General features: G+C 44.4%; 1 protein-coding gene across 6 annotated transcripts in view; it reads right to left on the bottom strand.

Annotated features, from left to right (window-relative positions):
• Positions 1–17,226, bottom strand: part of PLEKHM3 (pleckstrin homology domain containing M3) — a 227,080-nt gene that overhangs the window by 85,528 nt on the left and 124,326 nt on the right. For 5 of the 6 annotated variants that reach the window (XM_070070290.2, XM_070070289.2, XM_070070294.2 and 2 more), the window contains one exon: positions 15,669–15,732. In XM_070070290.2, the coding sequence (XP_069926391.1) occupies positions 15,669–15,732 (64 nt within the window). Of the gene's footprint in view, positions 1–1,491; positions 2,522–15,668; positions 15,733–17,226 lie in introns of those variants that run through there. The other variant, XM_070070295.2, reaches the window with a different exon arrangement.

Here is a 17,226-nt window from a genome sequence, read left to right as displayed (position 1 = left end):
ATTACATTCACAGCAGGGTCTCTCCCCTACTGCAAGGGAAGAATGTGCTGCAAATTCTATGTGTGCTTTACAAGCCAGTAAAACTATAATTGCAGGTGGGAAGGAACATGGCTTTTCTTTGTTTCTGCCAACATTTCAGTCTGGCAAGCGTCTCTTTTCTATAGCTGCAGAAAGAGTATGGACTCAATGGTGTTCTTGAAGCATAAAAATGTATACTCTGTGAGTCTACAAATTAATGAAAAGATCATTGTTTTGCTAAAATTGAAATGATATCTGCACAACCCACCAAAAGGTCACATGTTCTTCAAAGACACGGGTGCAGAAGGTGCTGACTGTTTGCAGCAAGCCAAAACCAACCTTCTGGGGCTGCTGCTGCGGCAAAGCAGGTTAAGCTGCTGCTTGCAATGCCTGCACCAGATACTGGAGCACAGGTCCGAGGCCCTGGTTGCTCTGTTTTCCATCCAGCTTCCTGATAATGTACCTCAGAAAGCAGTGAATGATGGTCCAAGTACTTGGGCCCCTGCCACCCATGTAGAAGATTCAGATGGAGTTCCTGGCTCCTGAGCAGACGGAAGATACTCCTCTCTCATTCTCTTTCCTTCCCTCCCCCTCCTTCCCTCTATCCTTCTGTCACTCTGCTTTTCAAATAAATAAATCTTTAAAGAAAAACCCCTCTTCTGGGGACAAGCTCTGAAGGCCTCTTAGTAAGAGCAAGGAAAGGTGGCAAGGTTCCCAGGGCAGGCTGTACCTCACTCACCCTGGGCTTGCCTTTGCGAGAGCTCACTGCCTTGAAGGGTGGTGGTCTCCAGGTGTACCCCTGCCCAGCCTCCCCACCCCTACCCCCACCTGGGGGATGTCTGGTCAATGACCAGCCTGCAGGCAGGAAGAGTCAGCAGCCCAGGGCTGTCCTGCTTTCCCTTTGGAGCTGCTGCTCCCTCTGGCAACTGTGCCATTGCGGCTGTAGCAGGTTGCTGTGGCCTAGATTCCCCCAGCAAAATCTACCACATAGCACACATTCCTTCTGCAGAGACAGCTGCAGTCTCATGTCCACAGACCCAGGGTCTTTGTGATGCTGCAGCAAAGTCCAGGGAGCCACTGATGAAAGTCTGCACGGTATAGCAACCTGTTCCACTAGCCAACCTCACACCAGCAGAGCTCCAAGTGCTTTACAAGGCCTAATGTGTGCTAAGCATCACAACACCCTTGCTGGCTGGTGCTATGATCGCCACTTCAGAGATGCTGTGCTTGAGGCATGAAGAAAAAATGACTCACCCAGGGTCGCCTGGTGCATCTGGGGTGAGCTGGCATTTGAATGGGGGCAGGCAGGCTCAAAGTGTGACCACTGCAATGGTCAGCCCCTCTGCGGTGCCCGACGTTAAGTATCATTGCCCCTCTGGAGACCTTTGCTCCATGCAGAAACTTCATCCTGTGTTGGCCTCACACTGGCATGCTGATCTCCTAAGAGCTCCTGACAGCCATCTTAATTTTGATTTCTATTTAATTTTCCACCTCACAAAGCAATGCAAAGGAGAGGGGGTTTGGTGACTCCTTTGGAATATGATTTATCAACAAACAACTCAGGGAAATGTAGGGCCTCCTTGCTACCACCTGACCTTTGTCTTCAGCCTTCCTAATGTTTGCATTGCTGCCCTGACCTTGCAGAGTGACCTGGAATAGCTTGCCTATTTCCTTGTGTGTGTCCACTTTCAGAGTCCAGCTGTCAGCCTGTGCAAGTCTGTCAATTAGGATCTCAAGGGTTTGGGACGGGGTCTGCAGCCTTTTGAGGAGCAGAATTTAACACTAACCTCCAAATTCCTTCTTATAATTGAGCATTCATTAGTTTGCCAGAACAAAAGCAGGCATTCTCTATTATAAAGCAGAGGTCAAAACCGGTGGCTGTGTTTTGTTTGGCCTACAGAGTGTTTAAATATTGAGAAATTTCACATAAAAATACGGATTTCCGGCTTCTCTTGGAAAACGGGAAGAGCTGCTGACTCTGGGGCCTGTGAGTAGCAGCTGCCCCCTTCGGAGGGAGAGGCTGTCTCTGGTTCATCACCACAACCTGGAATCAGAACCTCTGTCCTGCTTTGGGCACACACTCTGCAGGAATGCGAGGCGACACAGCTCTGTTCCGAAGCTACCAGTCCCTCCTCTAAAACCCGGGCCTGGCTGGCGAGGCTGTGTCTCTATCAGACCTGTCACACCAGCGCAGGACAGAGGCCGGCATCCTGTCCTGCACCTTGTCCCTCCTGTGCCCTCCTGTGCCCAGCACTTGCAACAGAAAGTGCAGATCCATAATAGAGGTTTATCACCTCCTGCATGTTTGGAGGCATCACCAAAGGGCTAGCTCACAGGAAGACTGCAATTCCGGCTGAGAAGAAACCTGTTCAGCAGCTACGGAAGTCCAGGCTTACTGCCATGCCAGCAGCTTCTTCAGTGACCGATGCTGCTCCAGGTACCTTTTCTTGATTTGTTATGCTGCAAAGATCTTCCCTGCTGTCACGACTGATCTTGAATCTTGCTAAAAATTAAAGGATATAGTTAGAAATGAAAATAAAAGCCAAACAATAGATATGGAAAACTGTCCTCTTAGTCAGAATTTTAAGGTTTCCTTAGAAAGATTGGGGGGGGGGGTTATAGAGTTGAAAAGCTTCCAGTTCTAAACGGAGTTGGAACTGCACATCACTCTCTCAGCAGTGTCAGCCAGGACACGTGTGCTACCTCTGTAGTCTTGTGGGGCTGCCACACTGCTGGGTTCCACTTCCCAGGCATCACCAAGTAACTGCACTGTATGAAGTGCTGAAACTGTCTCAGCCCTGAACACCTGTCTCGCCAGAGCCTTCTTATCCTTCTGGCCTCTTGAATAACCACTGCAAACATGGTGGGATGGGTGGCACAAGGCACCGGGGGGACAATCGATAGGCCATCACTAAGTTCAGAGAAATCATGGATAGCTTCTACTAGAAGTTCTTAGCATCAGGAAGAGTACAGGAGTTTAATAGTCAGTGAGCATCACTAGTCCAATTCTGAGCAAACAAACCCTTTCAATTTCAGGGCTGGTGTGGCTTCTGGCACACAGTATATGCTTAAGAAATGCTTGATGAACAAATAAATAAATATGGAGAAGACACCCAGCCCGGGGTTTGGTGGTAGAGGGCTGGGCTCACAGTTTAGGTGCACAAGTGAGAAGGAAAGATTAAAGACTCTACTCCTAACCCTGTGCAGTTTGGGGCCCATCATGTAATCTTTCATTTCTGAGAAAGTGAAGTTACCCCATCATAGTCATTCCATGAATGTTTTATTGAGACAATTTATCAAAATAATACTGAAGCACACAGACAGAATGTTCTCTAGATGTGTCAAAGCAGTAATGAAAATTTTCTCCTGTTTGTCTCCATGACAGGATCACCACGGATAAGGTCACTGGGAGGTCTGAGGCCAAGAAACCCTGAAAGTCCTGACTCATATTTATTGGTCCCACAACTTAGCTTACAATCTCAGCATCTAAGAAGCCTTCCTTGACAGCCAAATTACTATTGCTGCAAAACAAACTGCCCCAAAACGTAGTGGTATAAAGTAATCATTTTATTATGCTCATAGATTCTGTAGGTCAAGAGTTGAGGCAGAACACAGTGGAGAAACATGAGTAGCTTCAGCTGAGAAGACCCGAAGGCTAAGAGCTGGAGTCATTTTGAGCTATCTTCACTCACATGTCTGGTGGTTGATGATGGCTGTCAGCTAGGGCTCAGCTGGGTTGTCAGCTTCTGTGGTCTCTGAATTGGCTAGTGTGGCTTCCTCAACATGGCGGCTGGGTCTCAGCACAGCTGTCTCCAGAGAATGCCAGGTGGAAGCTATATCATCATCCAAGGCCTGGCCGTGGAAATCCCATGGCATCATTTCCATGATCACAGGCCCTTGCAAATTTGTGAAAAAGAAACAGACTTCACCTTCCAAAGGGAAGAGTGCCAAAGTCACGGTGAAGGCAGGGCAGATAGGATGGGAGACATAATCCTGCTGTGACCACCTTTGCCAACTACAATAGGCCACACTGCACTAGCTATATTACACCTAGGTATCTTGTGTTCAACTGCATTGACTTAAAAATAAATTGCTTATCTGGCTCTCTCATTACACTGTCAACTCACTGAGGGACATGACTGACTCATGCATCTTTAAAAAAAAATATTTATTTGAAAGGCGGAGTGACTGGGGGCGGGGGAGATCAATCTCCCATCCACTGATTCATTCCCTAAATGGCCACAACAACTGGGGCTAGGCCAGGCCAACGCCAGGAACTCAGAACTCCACCTGGGCCATCTTTGCTGCTTTCCAAGGCATGTTAGCAGCACAGGGGGCTGGACTGGAAGCAGAGAAGCAGGTACTCATATTGATCTCCAAATATGGACAGTGGCGTTGCAAACAGTGGTTTAACCCACTGCACACAACACCAGCCCCTGACTTCCTTACCTTTTCCTCCTCTGCTCCTGGCACACACAAGACAATAAATACATATTTATTGTACTGAGCTGAATAGAAACGAAGTATCAGAAGAACTTCTGGTGCCCTCATCTCATGCTGGCTGCAGTGACACAAAGAAAGTCTGAGGAGGACAATGAATAGTAAGGTAAAGAGGCCAGCATTCTGGCGCAGTGGGTAAGTTCTTGATTGCAATGCCAACATCTCATATGGTCTACTTCTGATCCAGCTCTCTGCTAATGGCCTGGAAAAAGCAGCAGAAGATGGCCCAAGTGTTGGCTCCCTGCTGTGCATGTGGGAGACCTGGATGAAATGCCTGGCTTCGGCCTGGCCCAGCCTTGGCCATTGCATTGATCTGGGTAATGAACCAGAGGATGGAAGACGTTGCTGTCTTTCCCTCTCTCTCTAACTTTCAAATAAATAAAAAAATCTTATAAAAGAAAAGAAAAAATCATCACTGACCTCACATTGTGGGCTTTTTAAAAAGTTTATGGAAAATGAAATAAAAAGATGTTTATTTTGGTGCAAAAATTTTTTGAAATACATTAGTAGCTTTTTAAAAATATATTTTCCATGAACATTTTGAAGGCCCCATCAATACATGGATTTCAATTTTGTACCAAAATAAATATATCTTTTAATTTTATTTTTCATGATCTTAAAAGAATCTCATATTCTCTTTTCCTTAATTTTTTTTTTTTTTTTGACAGGCAGAGTTAGTGAGAGAGAGAGAGAGAGAGAGAGAGACAGAGAGAAAGGTCTTCCCTCCATTGGTTCACACCCCAAATGGCAGCCATGGCCGGCATGCTGAAGCCAATCCAAAGCCAGGAGCCAGGAGCCAGGAGCCAGGAGCCAGGAGCCAGGAGCCAGGTACTCCCTCCTGGTCTCCCATGTGGGTGCAGGGCCCAAGGACTTGGGCCATCCTCCACTGCACTTCCGGGCCACAGCAGAGAGCTGGACTGGAAGAGGAGTAACCGGGACAGAATCAGGTGCCCCAACTGGGACTAGAACCCGGAGTGCCAGCGCTGCAGGCGGAGGACTAGCCTAGCGAGGCATGGCGCCGACTTCCTTGAATGTTTTGAAAATACTACTGGAGCCAGCACTGTGGTGCAGCGGGTTAAAGCCCCAGCCTGCAATGCCAGCATCCCATATGGGCACTGGTTTGAGTCTCGGTTGCTCCTCTTCCGATCCAGCTCTCTGCTATGGCCTGGGACAGCAGTAGAAGATGGCCCATGTCCTTGGGCCCCTGCACCTGCGTGGGAGACCTGGGGGAAGCTCCTGGCTCCTGGCTTTGGATCAGCTCAGCTCTGGCCATTGCAGTCATTCGGGGAGTGAACCAGCAGAATGGAAGACCTCTCTCTCTCTCTCTCCCCCTCCCTTCCTCCCTACTCCTTCTCTCTCTCTGGCTCTACCTCTCTCTGTAACCTTGCTTTTCCAATAAATAAACTAAATCTTTTTAAAAAAAGAAACTACTACTTAATCTGTTCCCTTTATAGCTCTGTGCCGTGGACATGGCAAATGTGAGATTACCCTAGAGGGTGCCTGTTTTCTATACTCATGCACCCATCTCATACAGTCGAAAGAAGACCATATACACAGAGTCAGAAAACCTGGGCATCAGTCTCGGTTCATCTCTTGGTAGAAGCTACGCAGCCTTGCTGAGCCAGCTAATTTTTCTAAGTCTCTGTAGTTAAAAAACCTTTTTAGTTAATTAATTAATTAATTTAAGAGGCAGAGACGGAGAGAGAGCTCCCATCGCTGGTTCATTCCACAAATACCTGTACCAGCCAGGCCTGGGCAAAGGTTGAAGGTGAGAGCTGGAAATTCAACCCAGGTCTCCCACACAGGTGGCAGGAACCCAGTCACTTGAGCCATCACCACTGCCTCTCAAGATCTGCATTAGTAGGAAACTGGAGTCAGGGACTAAGTCAGTTCTCAAACCCAGGTACCCTGATAACGAAACATATGCATTTTAGCCCACCTCTAAGTCTCAGTATTTTTGCCTATCCAATGGATGTTTTAAAAAGCAGACTTATCTCTTAAAGTTGTTTTAGGAGTAATGCTTCTTAAAGTGTAAAGCAAAATACAGATATGAGATACTATTATTACAGGATATGGTGGTTTTAAAATAGGTTCACATGCTCTTTAATGTATCTCTTTTTAAAAGATGGAGTCTAATTCTAGTCTTAAACAAAGGCTGTACCTACAGATTCACTTCCAGTGAACAAAATGTGGCATAAGTGATGCTACCTGTTGTCTAAGACAAGGTCATAAAAAGATAGCATAGCCTAGCTTTCATTCTCTCAGACCATTCATGAGCCAGCCGCCCATCATGAGGACACTTAAGCAGCTCATGCAGAGGCCCATATAGCCAACAGACTCCCACCAACATCCAGCACCAACTTCCAGCCCTGGGAGTAGCCTATGTTGGCAGCAGTTCCCCCAGCTCCAGCTGGCAGCTGCAGGCCTACTAAACATCTGGACTACAACCAGAGAGCAGACCCCATGCCCAAACTGCTCAGCTGAACTGCTCCCAGACTCCTGACCCATAGAAACCATGCAAGACAACTGCTGTTTACTTTTAAGTTACTACGCTCTGGAGTATTTTTCATACAGCAAAGATAACCAGTATACAAAAATATGCCCCAACTAACCAACCGACAGTTGGTATTTCAGCAGGCATTTCAGTCTCTCATTATGTAATTTTTTTTTAACCCAGATCTTCTCTCATTGGCTCCTAGTGACTAACAACAGCCCTGCATGAGGTAGCAGGCTGAACAGTTAGGCAGGGAAGAGCTTACCAGCTAGACTGACACCAATGTTACTCTCTAAGTGAGTGGTCTTTGTAAATGGCTTTCACATAGTCAATGTTATGACTGCTTTTTTATAAATGGGAAGTAACAACAACAACAAAAAAAACCAACATTACTACCATCCTGATGACTGGAAGCCAAGCAAGGCATGGGGACCAGTAGTCTGGACTCCTGGGAAAGTGACTTTGGCACTGATCAGACTCCATGCACTTCTGCAGCAGCATCCTCACTTGTGACTGTATTGTTTACATCTGAGCAGCCAGGGGTGGCTTCTCCATCCTTTGCTCAATCAAGCTCTTGCTCACTTGGACAACAGGGCTCTGTGTCCAATACACACAGTCATCCTTCTGCTCTTTCAGAAAAGGCAGTAACTGTACACTTAGCTATCCACATCTATCTTTGCTGCCCACCTCCTCCAGTCCTTCAGTGCATCTACGGGCCGCAGCAGGCTATGGCGTCTGAGTCTGAAGAACAGGAAGTTTTCTCTGGGCAAAGACTAATTAGTGTGCACAAAGAACTACCTGCACCATCACCTTGTTAATCACCTCTGTTTACCCATTCGGCCAACTGATCCCATCACCAAAACCCAGTGGATACGATCAGCAGGTAGGAAAGATGCCAGTGACTGCTGGGCTTTGGTGAGAAGTCGGGAGATCCAGCTCCAGGCCTGGCACTTGGCAGCGGTCACCACTCTGCCCTTCTCCCTTCCCACAAGATCTGAAACGCCCTGGGAGAGCAAGCACGAGGCAGGCACTGCCAGCACCTGCTCAGGACACACCTGAGAACAGCAACTCTCCATCTGCCCTGCTGCCAACCAGTCAAGCCTTCAAGCCTCCCACCCCAAAAGAGAAATAAGCACATTCACTTTTTTAAAATCCACTCATTTCAAAGGCATGATTTGTTCCCCAAATAGCGTAGGGTCCTCTTTCCCAGCTCGTTAATGGGTTGGGGCAACCCCAGCTAAAGTAGCTAACAGAGACTTAGTGATGTTTTAATGGAGGTGGAATTCCCGACTCGCCCCTGGTTGCACACAGGGCTGGCAGCAGCGGCCACAGGCACCCGCTACTGAACAACACAGGCGAGCTGTCACGCTTTGTTTTTCTGCTTGTTAAATCCAAATGCTCCTAATTAGTTACCCTGCCTGCTAACGCCTGGATGGACAATGGCGCAGGGATCAGGGCTGCTGAGAGGCTGTGAATACAAGTCCCTCGGGATCCTGAGGCTCTGGGACTGGTGACTTGGTTGTGGGCACCGAGGTGCTGCGTTCCTGTGGGCTGTGGATTCAAAGATGTCAACCTCCGTGTGAATGAAGGTCAGCTCCTGTTACTTCTTCGGTGAAAGGGTAGCTGCGCTGGGTGCCCACTTAGGCTTGGGCCTTTGTCTGCTGCGCTGTGAATAACCACACCCGCAGAGAATAACATTCTCTGATTATGTGTTTGCTTGGAGGGGCAGGGCCATGCAAAATAACTCACATAACTTTCTTGAAGAAGAATTCAGCAAAGTCTGTTTTTAAAAAGTGGCCTGGGAATGCCTTAAACATGGCTTTCTGGGGATCTTATTCACTTTCTGAAAAACACCAGGAAACTTTTGAGGTGGGACCTCCACTTGCATTCTTTCTTCAGGGGTCAATTCGGACAAGTATTTTGTTCACACAGATGACAATTTCTAGGCTCTGTGGATATGAGGGAGCAGCAAACACATAACTGAAAAGTTAGCCATTCAGGAATGTTTAGTGAGTATTCAGAAAGGTTGCAACATTCAACAATTCGTCATTGTTCTGACATTTTTATTTGGATTTAGAATTCTGTGCATTGTTATTTCACAGATCAGTGTCTGTAATTTTGTTTGTTTTGGGGCTAGTGTTAATTAGTTTGCTTTTCTTTTGGGAGGAGAGAGAGCTAGCATTAGTATATACATGAAGGGTCCTGAAAAAGTTCATGGAGGGGCAGGTGATGAGCCTGCGGTAAAGATGCCTATGTGCTACACTGGAGTGCTTTGGTTATAGTCCCTGCTTTGGCTGCTGGCTCTAACTTTTTTTTTTTTTTTTTTTTTTTTTGAAAGATGTATTTATTTATTTGAAAGGCAGAGTTACAGAAAGGGAAAGACAGAGAGGTCTTCTACCTGCTGGTTCATTTCCCAAATGGCCACAACAGCTGCAGCTGGGCTGATCTGAAGCCAGGAACTAGGAGCTTCTTCCATGTCCCATGTGGGTGCAGGTGCCCTGGCTCTTGGGCCACATTCCACTGCTTTCCCAGGTCATAAGCAGAGAGCTGAATCCCAAGAGGAGCAGCTGGGACACAAGCCACACCCAAATGGGACGCTGGTGCCACAGGTAGAGGCTTAATCTACTATGCCATAATGCTGGCCCCCTTTCCAGCTTTTTGCTAATGCAGACCTTGGGAAGCAGAGGTGATAGTTCAATTAATGGGGTTGTTGCCATGCATGTGGGAGACCTGGATTGAATTCCTGGCTCTTGTTTTTGGCCTTGCTCAGTCCTGGCCCTTGTGGGCATTTAGGGAGTGAACCAGCAGATGGGAACACATGCCAGTACACTCTGCCCCCGTCAAATAAACAAATTTCTAAAACTTTTTAAAAGTTCATGGAGAAAAGCATATTATGAAAACTGCATGGATTTCAAATGCTATTTGCACCAAAATAAACTTGGCATTTAATTCCATTTTTTCCACAAACTTTGTGAAGCACCCTGGAGGTGTGAATGTCTAGATTAATCTACCCATCCATTTGCTGAATATTTACATGCTCCATAGATTATGTCAGTGACTTAGTATAAATGTTTATTGCTTTAGTGTAAAACAAATGGTTTGGACTGTTCTCAGCAGGTCCAGAAGAGTAGTGTGCATTAGCTTACTCCGCTCTCCTTTTCTGTGGCTCCTGAGTGCTGAGGCTACTCCCCTCTGGCACCCTTCCCACTCATAACTCTTCAGGAAGTACTACAAATTCCAGCTTTGTCCATCTTTCTTTCTTCATTAAAGCTTATCTGTTGAAATCTTTACCGTATCCCACCCCCAAATATCATGTTGTGTTTCCAACTTACTAATAAATGAATTTATTTCAAAATAATAATTTAGTTTTCCTGGGCAATATATTTTATTACATTAACTATATTACAAACTGCTTTAACCTAAAGATGGGGAATAGTTTGGAAATTTAAGACCCATGGAAGGTGAATAATGGAAAAATCTGCTTCTTCGATTGTCTCACAAGAGGGGTATGTATATTCAGGAGTGAGAGGTGGGTGCAGGGGGCCAGGAGGGAAGAGGTGGGGAGGGATTGCTCTAACAGCCACCTCACCCATGGGATCATCCAGTATCCTTTCTCATGAATCACACACAAATAGAATCATTCAATGCTTAGCTTACAAATGCCCCAAGGTGAGTAACACCAGAAGAGCTGGTCATTAATATACATTCTAGGTTTTGTCACAAGAGTACAGGTAGCCAAAATGTAGAAGTCAAATCTGACCTTTCCTTTCAGCAGGCAGAGGAACTTTAGAAGACTTCTATCATTTACACAGTCCGAGGAATGACACAGTAAACCAGGGTTCTGCTTTTGCTCCTGGAGAACAACTAAGAATTCGAAAGTTAACTTACCTATATGAATGTATTCTATTGGTAACATTTGGAGCCTGTTTATCAGTGTTAAGAGAGCCAAGGGGATGTGGGTAAGGTGGTGACTGTGGAAAGGAGACAGCTACTAGCTCTGAGAGTTAGGGAATTCTTGCTATCTCACTTGAGTCTATATTTTTATGGTCTTCCTGTCTTCAAGATTTCCATGGATTGTGATAATTCTAGACTGACTGAAAATAACAAAAGGCAAACTGTATTCTACCTCCGCTTCTCAAATTATCAAACCAAGAAAAAGCTCTTAAAAAGTAGTACCATAGTCTCTCCATTCAAAATATGCGCCAGTACATGTCCATGGTTCACATATGATTAGTACTTTATCTCCTAAGTCCTTCCTTTACAAGGAGCTAGACCTTATCAGCTCAAAAAACCACTATGCATTTATACATCCGGAAATAAAGTTCTGTTCACAAGACTTCTTTAAAAATATCAACAGTATGTTCTGTTAGACTTACATTCAAAATATATGGATTAGATACGTTTTTCTAACAATATCTGCTTAAGAATGAAGTGAATGAAGCTGGTAAACACGGAGCTCCTAGGATTTGGAGGCCCCCTGCTCCCTTCTTATGCTCCTTCCTCAACTCTACCACTAGGAAAGGAGTACTTGGCTCTAACTTAACATGTTTCAGTTAAATTCTGTCAACTTATTACAGCCAGCTAGTAACTATGTGTTGTGCAACTGCCAGCTTCTCCCGTGGGCAACTTAATCACTGGTGAAATGAATAGACAATTAGGGACTCAGCACCAGCATAAATTTTGCCATTAATTGGTGCTCAGCAACCAGTGAGCAGGTGACTACAGCTTCTAGAATAACTGGAAGGAGTTCCCCTTTGCTAAGCAACTGTCAGTCCTTGCTATTTACTTCCTCCAGGTCTAAGGGTTCAATAGTAAGGGAGAAGGGAGTTCGCACCCAGAGACCAGTACATTCAGATGATTAAAAGAGGAGAATTGTCTTGAATGTAACAAGAGAAACATTAAGGTAGCTGCTAATCGCTAATCAAATCATTGAATTGAGTCTATATGCTAACACTTTAGGGACTGTTGTTTATACACTTGAAACTGGAGAGAGATAGGAAGATGGCAGGGGCAGCTGTTTGGTGCAGTGGCTAAGACGCTGCTTGGGATGCCTGTATCCACAATGGAGTGTTGGGTTCAAATCTCAGCTCTGCTTCCAATTCTAGTTTCCTGCTAATGTGCATCATGGGAGGCAGCAGATGATGGCTCAAGTGCTCGAGTCCCTGTCATCCACACAGGAGACCTGGATTAAGCTGCAGGTGCCTGGCTTCAGCCCGGCCCAGCTGCAGCTGTTGTAGGCATCTGGACGTGGATGAAAGCTCTGTTTCCCTCTGTCTTTATTCTGCCTCTCAAGAAGGAAAAAAAAGGTTGCAGATGTTTTGGTACCAGAATTCTTTCAGCATCTTTAAGTATTATTAGTGCCTTGTATACTATGTTATTTTAAAATTACCTACACACTATAAATACTTCTTCATCATTATTTATTCAATTGTTACCTTTCTTTTTCTTTTTGGAGTAGAAAAAGCCTATGTTTTGTTTCTTCAATGAAAGCTAATGGAAAAATAAAATTCACTTAAGAGAAATTTGTGGAAAGGAATCTGCATTCAGGAAGGATATTTGTATTATTATTATTCAGGGTCTTTAACTCTTCAGTCACTTGCTTTAGCTTATCTTCCTTTGCTTCTACAAAACCTGTATAACAAAATTCCTTTTCTTCAAAATGATTTTTTCTATAGTTATTTACATGATAGGAAGATCTCCTTTTTAAAAAAAATATTTTATTTATCTGAAAGGCAGAGTTACAGAGAGAGAGGGAGAGACAGATTTTCCATCTACTGGTTCACTTCCCTAATGGCTGCAACGGTCAGGGATGGGCCGGACTGAAGCCAGGAGCCAGGAACTTCTTCTGGGTCTCTCACATGGGTGCAGGGGCCCAAGGATTTGGGCCATCTTCCACTGCTTTTCCAGGTGCATTAGCAGGGAACTGGACTGGAAGTGGAGCTGCTGCAACTCAAACTGGTGCCCATAAGGGATACTGGTGCTATAGGTGGAAGCTTAATCTGCTACGCTACAGCACAGACCCCGAAGGGTCAATTTTTATAGAACACTGTGGGATTAAGGAGGGAATCAAACAGGGGTAAATAACTTACTCTAAGACTCCTGAAGCTGACATGAAACCCAAAGTGAAGCAGAAAAGGAGAGGGCAAAATGTCGCAGGACAACATAGGGTTGGTGGTTGGGTCAGCTGCGGAAGGTCTCCTGCCACCACCATGCTCTTTCACAAAGCAATAGCATTTTTTTTCCTTTCTCCATTCGTCCCTTGCCTTACATATTTGCAAGAACAGTGCAGATCTAGAAAATATGCTTTTATTTACTCAGAAACCAAAAGAAGATGGGGCCCTTCAGTGCTGATAGCCAAGATGCAGACAGATCAAAAGCTAAATCCAATTTCACCCACCTCAGGCAGAATAAGTAATTGAATTAAACTTCCTCTAAATATGATAAGTTTGAGGCTCTTAAAGCCAGGCACAAAGAACCAGGTTAGTCTGAGCTGCTAAGTAAATGGATGCATTGAGCTCCAGCTGCCCCGCCCACGGGGAGTTTGATAAGCTGCTGATTGCCTCTATCACTTTACTGCCCAGCCTGAAAACTGATTAAGCTGCTTATGGGGCTCCAGGGGCTAATGGTCTGGCCCACCAAGAGCAGCACAGCCGCTGATTTAAGTAAGCTGCTTGGCATGTATGGTTTGATTATTACAAGGGTGAAAAAAGCAAAAGGGGAAGAAAAGACAGCAGGATATAGGGAAGCTTTAAGAAGCAGGCTTTATTATGCCAAATGTATATACTACTTTGACACCCTAAAATGAATACTGAGTTACTCTGATTCTTTCTCTTCCTCTAATATCAAAAACTCCAAAGGCTTCTTCAAAGATTGCTCACTGTGGAGCCCACCCATTCTATTTCAGACACCTGACAAGAATGCTGGGTGCCTTGGAGCATACTTCTCAAGTGGTGGTATCTAGGTCCTCAGGTGTGCTGATCAGAGACTATTAGAAAACAGACTCACATCTAACGAGTGTTTTAACTGGTTCTTCTCCTTGACGATGACTGTAATTAAAAATATATCCCTGTCTCTGCCGCCGCAGATCACTGCTGCCTCACCACGCAGCAAAGGGCAGCTGGGGGTCCAACATGTACAAATAGGTTTAAACTTGACACCCAGGTGGAAATTAAAATCCCAAGTCTTCTCTAGACCCTCTCCAACCAAACGCTCTAAAAGTATTTCTACCATTTAAAATAACTTTTCTCCTCCAGATGGACAAAGAGTACAAAAGCCTTAAGTTTTTAAATTAAAGAAAAAGGGAGGGACACATATGAAAAAATCTTGAAAAGTAATTTAATGTCTGAAAAAAATGACTGAAGGCTAAGAAGCTAGATTTAAAGTGGACCTTTCCAGAGGGAAAAACAACAACAAAAGGACAGAATCACAGCGGTTGTTGTCACAATTACTTTTGTTTAATTGACTCTTGAAAGAATCAATACACATATAGAAAGGAAAGTAACATTTTCATTTAGTGGTTAACAGCTTCTTAGGGAGTGAGTTGTTGATTTAAATGATTAACCAAAGCTTACCATATTTAGAACTTAGAGCTGAACACACAAAGCTTCAGTTTCTTCCTGGCTGCTACCCTGGTCAATCATTAAAAGCCCATGTACTAATAAAAGGATAAAAAGATGATTTTGACTCTTATATGCTCTGTTATGTTTTATTAAACTTTAAAAGTCATTCAGCTGTAGCTTGAGCACAAATCAAAGGGCATAATATATTAATTGCCTTTTATGTCTTTTTCTTCATATAATTTTTTATTGAGATAAAATTCATATATCATAAAATTTGGTATTTTAAAGTAAGCAATCCTGTGATTTTTTTGTCCATTCACAAGGCTGTGCAACTATGACCACTATTTAATTACAGAACACTTGTGTCGTCCCCAAAGAAACCTTGTATCCATTAGCAGTTGCTCATTTCCCAGCCATCCCCAGGCCTTCCCCATCACTAACACTTTCCTGTCACTATGGCTTTGGCTACTCTGGACATTTCACGTAAATCAAATTCTATAATATGTACTCTTTCTGTTTTGCGCCTATCACTTAGCAGGCTGTTTTCAAGTTTCATCCATGTTGCAGCATGTATCAGTATTTCACTCCTTTTTATGGCCGAGTCATGTTCTATTGTACAGACATACAACATTTTGTTCATCCACTCATCAGCTGATGAACATTTGGGTTGTTTCCATGTCTTTTCTATCATGAATAATGCCGTTCCAAACATCTGCACACAAGTTTTTATGTGGACATATGCTTTCTATTCTCTTGGGTAATAACCTGGGAGTGGAATTGCTGGGTCATGTGTTAAGTCCGTGTTGAACTTTCTGAAGGACTGCCAAACTGTTTTCCAAAGTGGCTGAGCCACTTCACATTCCCACCAGCAATGTGTAAGAGCTCCAGTTTCTCTACATTCTTGCCAGCATTTGTTATTGTTCTATAATATCTTTTTATACTGAGTTGTTTTCCTATTCTGAACAGAAATTAATTGAGTACCAAGCCTTGTGATGAAAACTACTGCCATGATGGCGGAACCACTGCCAAGACCATAGTCAACACAGAGACTTCCCCAGGGAGAAAACAAATATGATACGGCCCCTCTAATCACTTACCTGCTGCAGGTCTGCAAGGGAGTACAGGTGGATCTGCTGAAGGAGGTATTCCCTGGGGAAAATCCTGAAAACAAGGGAAGAAACATAAGTGAACTCGGGTGCTGCCACAAAATACACTTTCCCCGTGTTGCAAAGTCTCACTCAAGAATTTCATTTCTCTGTCTTCTCCTCTTTCTCTACATTCCTCTCCCCGAGCCTTATGAGAAACACAGATGCCATAATGGAAGTAAAAGGTTGACCCTTGAGGGCTGTGTTGTGGCACAGTGGATTAAGCCACCACCTGCAATAGCAGCATCCCATATGGGTGCGGGTTTGAGTCCCAGTTGCTCCACTTCTAACCCAGCTCCCTGCTAATGCACCTGGGAAAGCAGTACAAGATAGCCCAAGCAGCTGGGCGCCTGCAACCATGTGGGAGACCTGGAAGAAGGCCTGGCCCAGTCCTGGCTGTTGTAGCCATTTGGGGGAGTGAAACAGTGGATGGAAGATCTCTCTTTTTCTCTCTCTGTTTCTTCTTCTCTCTCTCTGTAACTCTGCCCTTCAAATCAATAAATAAATCATTAAAAAAAAAGAGCTTTGAATTGATTAGAAAAAGTCCTTATCCCATGGGAGACTGAGGCAGGCATGTTCTAGTCTGGAGCTCTCCTAGAAAAAGGCACAGAAGAATTCTACTGACTTCACTCACAGGAATGAGAACAGCCCAACTGGGTGACAAGGGCATTCTATTCCAGACAACAGAGTACAGTTCCTGGGCTGGGCTTCCTTCAACTCTAATGGTTCAGGGATGCGAGTACGGCAGGCAGCAGAGCACACTCCCAAGATAGCTGACAGGGTATAGGAAAAGCGCTCAATTCTTCCATGCGGGATTAGCTTCTCTCAAGAAATGCCCTCTGGTGTGGAAGGTAGTAAACAGGATATAAGAATTTATTTACAAATTTACAAACCAAATCATACGGGCATATTCATCCTACAGCATGGTAAGCCAGTCAGTAATCCAGTCACAAAACACTTACTTGAGTACCTCAAGTAAGCCAAGCATTGAGCCAAGTATCAGAGATGGATACTTCAATGAACCCAACTGATGAACAACAAAGAGGATTTCCAGCTTCTCCTTACTAAGCTGGGTCCTTCTGGTTCTAAACCCAGTTCATTATTCCTTTCACAATAACTAAACAGTTTTGGGCACAATCATCTCTAGTATTCCTTCAACATTAATTTGTTTTTTTTTTTTTTAATTTTTTATTTAGTAAATATAAATTTTCAAAGTACAGTTAATGGATTACAATGGCTTCCCCCCTCCCCATAAATTCCCTCCCACTCACACCCCTCCTATCTCCCGCTCCCTCTCCCATTCCATTCACATCAAGATTCATTTTCAATTATCTTTATATACAGAAGATCAATTTAGTATATATTAAGTAAAGATTTCATCAGTTTGCACCCACACAAAAACACAAAGTGTAAAATACTGTTTCAGTACTAGTTATAGCATTACTTCACATTGGACAACACAGTAAGGACAGATCCCACATGAGAAGTAAGTACACAGTGACTCCTGTTG

The sequence above is a fragment of the Oryctolagus cuniculus genome, chromosome 3 (genome assembly GCF_051225735.1).
Source record: "Oryctolagus cuniculus isolate XC-2025 breed Fujian yellow rabbit chromosome 3, ASM5122573v1, whole genome shotgun sequence".
Classification (NCBI taxonomy): domain Eukaryota; kingdom Metazoa; phylum Chordata; class Mammalia; order Lagomorpha; family Leporidae; genus Oryctolagus; species Oryctolagus cuniculus.
The sequence above is the reverse complement of the archived record's forward strand: the minus strand, read 5'-3'. Positions and strand labels throughout refer to the sequence as shown.